This window comes from Oryzias latipes, chromosome 15 (assembly GCF_053564925.1).
Source record: "Oryzias latipes strain Hd-rR chromosome 15, Olatipes_Hd-rR_3.1".
NCBI classification, from domain to species: Eukaryota; Metazoa; Chordata; class Actinopteri; order Beloniformes; family Adrianichthyidae; genus Oryzias; species Oryzias latipes.
Window position 1 is genome coordinate 23,234,385 of NC_136251.1, and position 13,872 is coordinate 23,248,256.

Below are 13,872 nucleotides of genomic sequence, written 5' to 3' on the forward strand. Positions count from 1 at the left end.
TGGTGTAACACCACGGTAACACTGCGCTACAACTCAGCTGACTTGAAAAGCGTGAACAGTAAACAGAATGACAAAGATGTGAAGAATAAGGTTGTCAAATACTAAAATACAATGGCAATAGAGACCTTTTTTCTGGAATGCCATCAGCATAAATAACCACTAGGCAGTTTGGGTGTGTGTTTGTATAGGCTTTTTGTGGTCAAATTTGATGTTATTTAATCCCAAAGAAATCATGGTGACATGAGTGTAATGCCATACGTTCACATTATCCTTGGCAAGTTCAAGCAGCCACTTCCAAAGAAAAGTCTATGTAATTGGACAAATATACGCGTTTTGGGCTCCTGTTTTTCAATACTCTTTCATTCAGGCGTCACTACATAATCTTTTAAGTCCATTTTCTGGCTCTACACACAGAACGCGCTATTGAACGCGCTATTGCTATTGAACACATGTTGAAAGTTAAACCAGTTCAACTTTGACCAATCAGGGAGTCGGATTTGGTATTGACGCATTGGTACCATCTAAAAAAGATGGATTCACGGAAGTGCCAGATGTTTAAAAACTGATCATGAAGGAAAAAATAATAAAAACTGTTTGTACTGTACTTGGCCTGACGACTACGACACCAGTCTTTCATGTATCAGAATAGAGCAGGGGTCGGGGACCTATGGCTCGCGAGCCATATATGGCTCTTTTGATGGTCACATGTGGCTCGCAGACAAATCTTTAATTATACTTTTTTTTTTTTCATTAGACCAGTCCTTCTCGGGCGCGATGCGATGCCAGAGGCGCGCAGTAGTGGCGGTGCTTGGAGAGAAAAATCTGCGCCAGCGCTATAAGTTTACAATTATCTATTATTCACAGAGTTTGTACCAACTGGAAACCTGTGAATTGCCGTGCCTAAAAGTGCGCGCTCCCGTCTCTGAGAAAGAGTAGCGGGGACGGGATGTGTGAGGGAGAAAGCAGAGGGGGGGGCTGAGGTGTTGTGGGGACAGGCAGCAGGTGAATAGCGCAGGGATTGTAAAAACGTAAAACCCACTGCCCGTCACTCACTGCAGCGTGTGAGTGTGTGTTTGGCTCCCCGTCTGCATGTGAGCAGTCTGTCTCACATCTAAAGAACATTCAGACCTACGATCACGTTTAAAGTCTCAACGCCTGCATGAAGCAGAAACTCACCACGTATCAACCAGACTAGACCATCAGCAGAACTACCACGAGAAATACTCATCATTTATCAGCAACAACATAACAATGTTATTCAAAGGAATCCACAAACTTATTGTACTTTAAAAATGTTGAAATTACATCAAATGCACACATTAATTTGTATATTTAATTTTAAACATATTGTCGCGGTCTGAGTTGGACTGGGTGGCTGTTGGGCCGCGTTATAAGTTCTGTAGTTCAATGAACGCATCAAGCAGAGATCTGATTGGCTCTCAGTTCTGTCGCTCAGCCTGTTGTTAGGTAGTTTGGACCAATGGGGTTCAGCCATGGGCCGAATAAGGGAAATGGGAGGGTTGGAGCGGGAGGGGGGAATATAAAGTTGGGAGAAGCGCTCTCGTGTCGACAGGGGAGATTCAGGAGTTGCTGATTTAATTGAACGGCGTTTGTTGCGGTCTACAGTAACCAGAATAAAGAACTTTAAAAGAGGTTAAGTCTCCGTGCCTCAGTGTGGGAAAGGGACACTACATTATTGTATGGCTCTTTGCAAATTACATTTAAAAATATGTGGCGTTTATGGCTCTCTTGGCCAAAAAGGTTCCCGACCCCTGGAATAGAGTCTGTAGCAAGATTCACTAGATTGCAACACTTTGACGTTTTGCACCAAGGCTCTTCCAACTGTGAAGCCAAGTGGCAGAATCGGGTAGAAACAGTCCAGTGTGAACCCCATATGTTAAAAGCACACTCAGGAACCCGCGTTCAGCACAACACATGCCTGTGTGTACGTAGCATAACAGAAAAATATCAGTTATGTGTTTTGTGGTCCACTTGTTTTGTGGTGTATTCCACGTACCGTATTTTTTGGAGTATAAGTCATGGAATTGTTCCTAAGCGACAATGAAGTGAGTGATTTGAAGTGATAAAAAGAGTTTATATGACTTGCTAGCATGATCTTAATGCTATAGTTACTGGAATAATTGTTCAAATGTTGCCCTGTTCTACTAAATACCTCCTTTGTTTCATTACAATTAAATAGGATCAGTGTGTTACAGCAGTGAAGCGTGCAGACATTCAGTCTATTATTTGATTTGTTCAGATTTATTTGTTTCAAGCATTAATTGTAATCAATACAAAAAAGATCACAGATCGTTACTTATGCCATTTTTATGATTTGCCTTGTCTGTTCATCTTCCGGTATTTAGTCGAATAAATTTATCTTAAAAAGGGAGACTTATATATGATTTTCTTTTCTTTATTATGCTTTTTTTTTTTTTTTTTTTGCTGCTGTGATTTATACTCCAGAGTTACCTATAGTCCAAAAAATATGGTATTTTTATTTTTAAGTAAAAATGGGTCTGGGTTGTTTATTGGTTAATTCATTATATTTTATGCCCTACAGAATAAAAGAACTTTGTAACAAAAAAAAAAATTAAGGCTTTTTTCAAGTAGTTAGTAAAAAGAGAAGAAAAATTCAGCTTGAAAATTTGTGATTTTAATTTAGCTTTTTTTAGACATCATCGTTTAAACAGTCTACATTTGCCCAAGAGTTTGGTCAAGTTTGAACCATCACAGTTAATTTATTTTGGTTGAAAAAGCTGATTGGAGAATCCATTAGAAGGCAGAATTAGCAGCAGCAACCCACCATATTTTTCTTTTTTAGGCAAAAAGGCAGCAGATCTGCAAAAGAACACACCTACAAAGAAACTCTTTATACTGCAATATAATTCAGGTCACAGCTCTCTGAACACAGTCGGAAAAGTAGGTCGTTATGTAATGCAGGTTAGGGTGTTTTCCAGTCTCCTCATGCATGAACTTTCAATCACACATGCTTTTTGCATGTATGTTTTTCTGTGTGCCAGTGAGAGTGCAATAATAAATTGGCACCTTAAGAGCTTCTACAAATATAAGACCTTCACACAACAAGAACAACAAAAAAAACCTAAATGGAATTCACAGCCACTCAAACGGAGTTGGAGAACCGCGGCTCCCTTTCGTTTTCCTCAGTCCATTCACTCTGCTGAGGCTGTGCTCCCTGAAACCTTACAGGAACCCAGCCCTGTCACTTCACATGATAACAGAGAAGTGACTGCAGCCCCAAGCAACAGGGCCTTTGAGACATCCTCCCAGGAAGAAGGAAACATGGGAGGAGACAGGGGGAGAGATAGAGAGGGATAAAAAGCAGGAGTGGGAATCACAGAAAAAGGAAAATCAGAAATAAAGAAACTAAAATGTGTAATAATGTGCAAAAACTAAAATTAGCAACATATTGTAATTTATTTACATTTTTTTGTTATGTTGTTATGATTAGATGACTGTCGGCATGCAATAAGAAAACAAAGTTTTGGAGTAGGAAAGATACTAACAAAAACTACCCTAGATTAGTGTCACAACATTTAATGTTATGTGTATAATGTTTTAAAGTTCCACATATTGTTTTTACATTTTAATATATCACAAAAGGTGTCGTGTGGGTTCAAAACAGAGACACAAAAGTGTCCCCTAACCCAGGGGTCTGCAACCTGAGGCTACGAAGCCACATGCAGCTCTTTTATCCCTCCATCTAGAAAAAAAACTGTTTGTAGTTTTGGTTATTTTGTTTAATTTAAATTAGTTTTATCATTTATGTTTAGATTTTAAACATGACAGAAAACTGACAACTGATGGTAAAAGATTTAAATCATTTTCAGTGTTTTACTGTTCATAATAAATTTAAAATTTGGCTTCTATACTAATGTTGTCAGATTTTAAATACATAGAAAATGAGAAAAAAGGATGAAAGCTCCATAAGTCACAGAAAATGCTGTATTTGGCTTGGCTTTCTTACATTTTTAGTTCAGTAGAATAATCTTATTTAACACTAAGTGAACTTTATTTTGAAATGACTTGCATGTTTTACTGTCATAATTAAGGTTAAATATATAAAAATATATTACTGTTATAATTCAATTATTGCAATATTTAAAAGCTTTATTTGGTAAATGAATGGCTTAATGGCAAAAAAACATAGATTCATTGTGTTTTTAGTTTATTTTTCTAAACTTTCAGGTGGGACTTTGCTGTCTTCGCTGTAAGAATCTGGCCTTAGAGGTTGCAGACCCCTGCCTCAACTTACAGATTCCTAAAAACCTTCATAATCTTATTTGGAAACAGACACTTTTAAATGCATGCAAACTTACCCAGCCAGCTTCTGTTTAAGTAGACAGAGACAAAGACAGGCGGAACAGTGAAGAAGTCAACCACCGAGTTGACCTCCAGCCAGAACCAAAGCTTGTCATTGGCTGCTATAAACTGTCAGGGAACAAACAAAAAAAAAAAAGAAAAACATGACACCTCACTTTCTTTTCACGAGAAAGGCCACTGCAGCTCACAATCACAAGTCAAACTGCTGTGTCTTCTTTTGACAGTGCTGACACAATACTTTGGGGGGAAAAAAAGAACATGGAGGAGTTTCACCCTGCTTGCTGAGTCATGCACATAGATGGCGGTGTAAGCAGCTTATAAGTTTATTTATTCATTCAGAATGTCAGGCTTGCATTTGCATCACCGCTGCAGTGGTGTGACAGACATCATAGAAACATCTATGTAACAAAGTTGGGTTAAGTTTTAAAGGCATGTTGTGTAGCTATTTGCACAGGACAAAGGTGGGAGTATCTAAGAAATATTAGCTGTCCTGCAGTTAAAAAATGACCAATCAAATTGAAACAAATATTTTAGTCATGATGGAAACTGAGTCAAGCAAAACCAACACCTTTAAGTGAATAATGCAAAGTTTGTTGCATGTGTGCATGCTTACCCGCAAGCCAAAGTATAGAAGGAAGAAGACATTGAAGGCCATGTCGATCTGCAACGTGAAATCGTCGTAGAAGCTCTGACAGGATTCAATAGGACTGGAACACAGAAGAAAGAGAAGAAATAATACTTCATTAGGATTATCTCTTGTCAAATATTGCAAAATACAAGCTAATGCTTAGAAAACATGATTTAAAGATCCACTCTGATGAAAATGGTGTATTTGGTGGTTTTAACATGTTCTTGTAGCTTTTTTCTTATGTTGCAGGACATAAATAAAGGAAAATTAAGCTTTTTTGTTCCACCATTGGGTTGTGGGGAGCTGTAAACTAGAAAGAGAGAGTGCTGACTGATGATGGGAAGTCGGGGCAGGTTTACTCCACTTCATCACACCCGCCCACAACTCAACTCAGAGGCAAATTTCTAAAAACTACAGCTGCTCTGCAGAAACTATGTCTTAGAAAACAACACAGGCTTCTTATTTTGGCCACAAATGGTATAGTTATATTTAACCCTTGTGCTATCCTAGGCACTTTAACATTGAAAGTTGGGTCATCTAGACCCACTAGACAGTGCGCTGAACCTTTTTTCTTCAATGATTTGTGATCTTCACTGGTGTCCATGGATTACATGAAATCTTTCCACCTTTATCCACCTTTGTCATGGTAGTGAGAACACGTCAATGTAAAGGTGGGGTCATCTAAGATAGCACAAGGGTTACAAGACACTTTGAAAATGGATCAAAAGATGATCGGGGTGGGACTTTAAACTGTTTTTAACCATGACAGGTAAACAAGTAAAATAGTAAACTTAAAAAAAATGAGCTTTATGTGTTCATCGCTTTTAATTTGAGCAATCTGCAAAACCTCAACTGCTAAAAGTGAAATAAAAAAAAATCATTCAGTGTCCGCCTACATGTTCTCCACCGACACACATGGGGTCTTGGATCGAGATGAAAGCTACAGTCAGTCACACAAAATCAATCTTAAAATAAAATTCCTAGCTGCTTTGATGTGATGGAACTTTGAGCTTGCATGAATTATTAAGCGTCTGTCAGATCCTCATATTCCAGCAGATTTTTTTCTTTCTTATTCATGGTGCATGAAGTTAGCAATCGCCCGGACAGTGCTGCTTTGTAAATTCTGCTTCGCTGATGATGAACGAGTTGCAATCAGTCAGCCCTGTCACATAATCAATCATCTTATTTGCAGGGCAATGATTAACCATTAGGAAGAGAATGTCTCCAACAAAAGCAATAACAAATGGTGCATTAAGCTCATTCCTCAGCTGATCACAGGGCCGTGCAGCAAATATTCCTCCCGGGAAGCAAAGAAATTCAACTGTGAGAAAAAGCCGGAGCATCCAGAACGGTTTGGGTGCATGGCTATTTAGAGGCAGTTTGACCAGAATTGATTTCAGTGATGATTTTTTTCAAACAGCAGTGAAACTTTACTTTCTTAACATCATTGCGAAAGACATACCACTTCACTCTAATGGTCGAATGCACGCGCAGAGGACAGATTGCTTAAGGGGAAAAACCCAACTTTTAATTCATAATTATGTAGCCTTTCTTGAGGACAGCAGCCCAAGGACAGACTCGATCTTTAGGATGATGTAAAACTCTGACTTTATGCAGCAATGTTTAGAATGAGTCAAGGATGTGAGGTTCAAAATATAGATTTTGTTTCGCTGTGTTGTGCATTCTCATTAGGTTTCTTCAGCATTTCAACAACATTTTTATTGAAGGTTCTTAGTGGAAAATATAGACATTGTGATCACCAGAAGTTTTTTTTTTACTCTAAAAAAACCTTAAAATGAGAAGCAGAACCAATTTTTTTTTCTATAAACATGACTGCAGCTTTGAAACCACACCACCTACACTCCAATGTCATTGATCCATGAATGTACTTATTGCTCACATACTCAATTATTCCACACACATAAAAACAAAAACACACATGAACATAAGGAAAGTATAAATACCCGTATCTACACAAACACGCAGATGGTGCATACCCAAGACACCATTTGGAGTGGTCATTGTGGCACTTCCCCCAGGCCAGGCTCTGTCCTAATTCTGAATAACAGCGCATTTTCAGTCATGTGACTCACAGCAATCTTGGTAATTTATAGAGAGATGGTCGGCACACAACAGGGGCAGCGCTGTTTCCTGAATGAGTACCAGTTCTTATTTATAAGACATCATTTTAGCTAAACTCTGTCTGATTTAAGACAATTCTATTAGTTTGATATCACTGGAACAAAGGAAATTCTGAGAACTGCCGATCAAAACATGATTCATGAACTCAGATGTTCAGCCTTCATGGCGTGTCCAGCAGAGCTGCAGCTGATTAAAACGGCTTAGTAATCAACCATATTTCCTCTGACTAATATTGAAAAAACATTTTAGTTTTTAAAATGTGATAAAGCTGAGACACTCTTTTTTTACATAATACTAAACTAGAAGCATTGTTTGTTTGTTTTTTAAAGGTCATTTTTTTCAAACAGTTATGTTTTGAAATTTTACTCCAATTAAAAGAAAGGGAAAATTGTATTTATTTTAAGGCAACAGTCTACCAAAATGATTCTTGATTCTTGAGGATCTGGATGGACGTGCAGATTTCATCTTAAAGCAGGACCTGACCCCTGCCCATACTGTTGAAGTATTGATGATTTTGAAAATACTTTATTTTGACTGATTTGATGTAATCATAATATCTGTCTTTATCGTTTTAAAAAACTGAGAAGTAAACGGTCATTCTCTACAGAATTCTAATTTTTTAAAGTTCAATTAAATGCTTATCGATTGAACAGTGGGCCCTGCATCTATGATCTATGAATTATTATTTTTGAATGGAGTTATGGAAATGAATACATGTTCAATTTTTTGGAAAGGGTGTATAAGCTCAGAAAGAGCAATAAGCAGCAGGAAAATAATGATTTGCAGATAACAACAAAGATGGATAGTATCTCAGAAGAAAAAAACATTTTTCCCTTCACTAACTTTCAAAAATTGGAAGATCAAGTCAGAAGAAAATGTAATCACATAGTTCAAGGTATCTGTTTTTAAGATCAACTGAGCATATAAGTGAGTGGCCCTCTAAAAATAGTCCAAAACACCTTTAAGCAGTCCACACAGCAAGTCCTTTCCCATCCTTGGATGCATGACCTTGGATAAGGAGCAACAGCAAGGTTGTCCCGTGAGAAAACAAAAACAATACTCTGCTGCCCACTTGACTGACTGCTAATTGCTTGACAGAGCAACATTCACCAAATCTGTGTCGTTTCTCTCACCGCAAAAATGTCTTCCTGCTCCAGTACATCTCTGAGCATCATGTGTTATAACACGCTGTACATCTCAATATTTAGTGTGCAAACACTTCAAAAAGCCTTTCAAGTGTGATGCATATACAAGCATAAGTGGCGGGGGGGAAAAAAAAAAGGAATCTTAGGACTGAAAGAAGGTCTGATAATTGTCTTAAGAGACTGATTCTGATCCATGCTAAGCTAAGAAACACTTAAGAACCTTAGAGGGTAGTGGACAAATATAAGCTCTTCAGAGAAGCTAAAAATAGATGACTCAAATTTTCATGTAAATGACTCACCTCCTGCTACAAGCATTTTACTGCTTTGGTCTGTAGCAGTCTGTGAATGAAAATAGCACATTGCTGAAGCAAACTACACTTCATTAAATGATGCTAAAAAAAGACAGCTCCACCGGAGGAAGAGAAAAAAGATGAAAAAGCATCAGAAGTTTACTCCACAGCTTCATATCATAATTTATTCAAAGAGAAACAAAAACAAATTGTAGACACACTAAATCAATTTGAGGTCAGTCAGTCAGCTTATACTGTCTATTGTTGAAGAACGTTTAATGATTTTAAGCTTTATGGTCCAAAAAATCCATTAAAGGTCATTAGTTTAGATTTTTTAGATGTGTTAGCTTTATGAATTTCTGTCTAAGATGGAGGAAGTGGCCGGGGAGAGGGAAGTCTGGGCATCTTTGCTTAGACTGCTGCCCCCGCGACCCGGATAAGCAGAAGGAGATGGATGGATGGATGCACCAACAAGGATAAAATAAACTGTGCATAATATTTTAATATGTTAAAACCACAGCTGACATCAGACTACCAACTACTACATTTGCTGCATTGAAATGTACCTATGTGGTATAGGGAGTCTTATTTTGAAAGGAAGTCATGTGAATCTCTATCAAAAGATGCAGTATGCACTATTACATATTTCGATTAAAAAAAATCTTTGGCATTTTAGTTATTAAAAAAACCCAAAACAATACATTAATTTATATTCATCCTAATACAAACATTAACATAAATATTACTCAGTATCTTACTTTCAAAAGAATGAAGATAGTATTTTGATCTGATCTGATTTGATATGAAATGGTTTATTTAAAGCAATCAAATAAGAATAATACACAAAAACAATACAATCATCAGTTGTACATTCATACAATGACGAATCAAACTAAGGATAATTAGACATATTAATAAATATTGCTTGAAAGGGAGTGGAAGGAAGCGAACTGATATAATCCTACCCCTGTTCTACCGTAACCATTTTATTACATGATGGGTCATTATCCGGTTCCAAGCTTTTATAAGACAGAATTAAGAATCCTGAAATATCAATAAAGCACATGACAAAAATGAATTACTTAAATTATTATGAAAGAATGACTGTTTTAGAAATTAACATGTCAAATGCAGATCATTTATCCAAAATATATGCAGATTATGTTACTTATAAAAGTCATGTATGATTGATAAAATACTATATTAGTAAAATAAACAAAACACTGTTTCAAAAATCTTCATAGCAAAATTTGATCAAGTATCAAAAGTTAAAATAAGTGCAAATTTATGTTTCATTATGAAAAATCATAAATCAATTTTTCAATTTTTATTTTCAAGTATTTGCGCCTCCTACTGGGTTGCAGTCAGTAAATCAACTAGAATGGCTCTTTACGTGTTGAAGGTTGCAGATCCTGGTATTGGATTTGCCAAATTGCATCAAAATGATTGTTTTGAAAGCGTTTAAACATTAATTTCTGCCACTAATAATTGAGTTAACTATTTGTACCTTTTTAAAAATGGATTGTAATTCCTATGAGAGGTTTTAAATCCCAAGTTTATTTAATTTACTTATCAAAAAAACATAAAAATATCAATTACATGATACATTACATGAACAAATATTCACTGTTGAGATATTGATCGTTTATTAGATTATTATCCAAAACAAGACTTTTATAGTAATACAATTTCTAATTTATATGAAAGTTAAAAATATATTTTTTTAATAAAATCAAATCGAAAGTTGTTCTTTCTTATTTATTTATTTATTGGCTTTACTGGGATCGGGATTGACATTAATAAACAGGAAGTTGATTCAATGACAGCGCCTGTCCTTTTGTGGAGGGCTTTCCAGATGTTGCGGTACGAGCAACCATCTGGAGTTAGGCTCGGCAGCAGCTCCCTGATCATAAAAAGTTAGTTGTGATGTAACACCGATGATCGGTATAAATGTGCTACTGACATTTCACGAGGGAATCAGTCAGTCATAAAAAAATGACTGGGAGTCACGGTGTAGGAAAAAAAACATAAACAACCCAGGGGGAGAAAAATTGTATCCATGAAACTGCTGAAATTAGTTATTGGGGATTCTTTCAGCTTAGTTCCCAAAAATTATGAGTTTACAAGCAAAAGTTTGTGTTCCTGTGTCCTTCTGCAACGTGACTTGTGTGTGTGCAAGAGTGCACACACACAAGTCTGCCTGTGTGGCAAGGTGAGGTTGAGAGAGGAGAGAATAGAAACAGAAATGGAGCAGGAACAAAGGCATCCCTTTAAGAGAAGCCTGCTGAGACTTTGTCCTACATTCCTCTTTTTTTTCATGGGCGCACAGAGAAGAAAAAAGAAAGGACGAAGTATTAAAGCTGATTCAGATGTAGGTGGGAGAGGACACAGTCTCCTCTCATTGACAACATCACTGAAATAGCATGAGTTTGGCAACTAAGCCAAAGTGAGCCGCAGTGCAGGAGAATGAAAGAAGCCCTTTTTTTTTAGTTATAATAAATCTCTATGCAATAAAATATACTAATTGAAGTTTCTTTATTAATTTCAATAAATTAAAAAAGCAGCAACATTGTCATCTCTGTGCCTAACTAGCGGAGTTTCCAATTATCAATTACAGAGATGGCCTTCTTCGTTCCTTTCATGAAAGGCCCACCTGCATACAGGTGGAAACAAAAGCCTCCTGGGAAACTGATGCCGGTCCTGCAGAAAGGTATATTGAGTATGAATGTGTGCCCTCGCCCCGAGGGACTAAGCTGTATTGCTGAAATAGACATAATAGCTCCAGCCTCCAAGGATCCAACCCACATGCACTTACTTATTCCACCAAATGTCTTTCCTCACCATTTCCACAGAGACCGAAGCCCAATCCCTCCCACTAGTGTTGCCTTTCTCAGAAATAGCTTAGAATGATCTTTATTTCAGCCAACAGCCAAAAAAAACAACAGGTTGGAATGCAAAATGGAATAACAAACGCATAATAATAAAACCGTAATAATAAATAATTGATACCAAGATAATTAAACCATATAACTATTACAATATAATAATTACCATATAATTACCATATAATACCATATAATTTCAGGTACCATATAATTTGTACCATTATAATAGTAAATAATAAATCGGCCCTCCTTGAATTTTAAAACGTTAGCAAAAGATTCGACTTTAGAGGACGTTTCTAGGCCCTGCGACAGACTGGCGACCTGTCCAGGATGTCCCCTGCCTTCGCCCCCAAGTGGCCGGGATAGGCTCCGGTAGCTCCGTGACCTCCCAAGGGATAAAACCGATTATAAAATGAATGGGAAAAAAATGACATTTCTGCAGAGCATTTTTACCATGAGAGCATGAGAAAAAAGGAAAGTGTCAGGTGGAAATTGCCACTACTATATCAGAATATCATTTTGACATCAGTGCTCATAAATATATAAATATTTTGGTTAATTGGGACTCTGAAATACAGAAATACATGAAACATTAATATTTGTAACATTTAGCACATGAGCTTTTGCTCTGTGGAAATTCTTTTGATCACCGTGACTCTTCAATCGTTTACGCAATGTGTTCCAGCAGATTCGAAAGCGGAGAAAAGCAGCTTTGCACTGATATGCAACACTTAACAGCAGTATTGTGTTGCATATCGGTGCAAAACTGATATGAAAAGCTGATTTTCTCTGCGTCAGAATCAGCTGATTGATTTTGATCGTGTCAATGGTATGTCAAAGAACGTGTGTTATTGAAGTGACGCCAGCGCCATCTCCACTGTTAAAGGGTTCAAACTTTTGCTTTGGTTACTAACTGTGAGGACTGGTGCTTTTTTCAGTTTTTTTCAGGCATGGTTTTCTCAAGCTTTGCTTGTTGTTTGCTTCGAATTGTTCACTTGTGTTCAGTCACACCAGACTTTAGTTTTTATTCAACTCAGCTGCTTTGTTTATTACTTGCTCTAGATATTTAGAACCATTATTCCCTTAAAGCCAGATCGCCCTGTTTTCACTCCTTTTGTTACATCATGTTCAAGTTTCTAGTTTTTAACATTTTAGTTAATGTTTTCCATATTTTAATTTGTTTATTGAATCCTGTTGTTGTTTAAAAGTTCCATCTCTTGTAATTGGGTTTAGCCAGTCATCATTTTTTAAACTACAGACTATACTGTATCCAGCGGCACATTTTAGTTCCAAATAAGTCATGTTTTTAGTTTAAATGCGTGTCTTGATTCAAACTTCTGCTTTGAAAAAAGTGCCATGGGCAAACGGGGCAAAAACACGAGAGCAGCAGAATAGATAAAGATTTAAAGAAAAGGCAGATGAGGATTTTTATCCTGAGGTAAAAACGGGTGGGAAGATGAAGGCCCACAAAAAAATGTATCTGCTGCTTCTAAAAGATAAGACTGAACAAATTGGATTGCAGTTTAGATTTACTTCTCATGGGATTATCATACAGCATCTCCTGGCCTCATAGACACGAGGACAGTAACACAATTTCACACTTTGTATAAGAGTAAAGACAAACTTTACAAGCTACTTGTTACTTTACAAGTAACATTACATTACAAGTAATGTACACAAAAAAAGAAAGGCAAGAAGATGACGGAAAAGCAAAACATTTGGGGGTTTATTGATCAATCTTAGACATTTGCAGAGAAAATGTAAAGATAAAATGATTTTAAGGCACAAGAAAACGGGATTTTACCATTCCTAATATGTAGTATTTGTGCATATATAATATACATAACATTAAGAATATACATGTTTTAAATTTAACCAGTAACACATATCAAAATACTAAAAAAGTCTAATAAAGTGTTTTTTTCCTGAAATCTTTAGATTTAAGTTAATTCAGAACCATTGCTTTATTAATGTGTTTTTAGACAATGTCAGAAATTCAAAATTTTTTAAATCTACAATCTAACCAATTTCAAGCTAATTGCCTCTAAAATATGTTTGATAGCACAGAAAAAATTGCCATCAGTTTAGTCAAGTCAGCTGAACAGGAGTTTTGCCTAATGCTGCTTTTATAGTTACATACATTTTTTCTTTTATTCTAGTCCTTTTTATGAAATGTGGCAAAATTTGGGTTGATTGATCGGCTGACCAATCACAACCTTGATTGCTTTAGATTGCTTTTAAAATGATTTTAGTGCCAAGGCTTTTCACTGATATTACATTTTGCAAAGTTTTTTTTAATCAAATATTGCTCCAGTTATATTTAAATGTAGGATCTGACTACCTATTTAGTCAGAATCAGGCTTAATGGGTGAATAGAAAATGGCAAACAGGCATGAAAGCGTACAAGAGGTGGGAGTTCAAAACTCTGAGCCGGGATG

General features: G+C 36.5%; 1 protein-coding gene across 29 annotated transcripts in view; it reads right to left on the minus strand.

Annotated features, from left to right (window-relative positions):
- The window catches only part of kcnma1a (potassium large conductance calcium-activated channel, subfamily M, alpha member 1a), a 155,872-nt gene that overhangs the window by 70,168 nt on the left and 71,832 nt on the right, over positions 1-13,872 (minus strand). For all 29 annotated transcript variants that reach the window (XM_078931833.1, XM_078931852.1, XM_020709540.3 and 26 more), the window contains 2 exons: positions 4,958-5,051; positions 4,341-4,452 (listed from right to left, as the gene is read on the minus strand). In XM_078931833.1, coding sequence (XP_078787959.1) covers positions 4,341-4,452; positions 4,958-5,051 — 206 coding nt within the window. The remainder of the gene's footprint in view (positions 1-4,340; positions 4,453-4,957; positions 5,052-13,872) is intronic.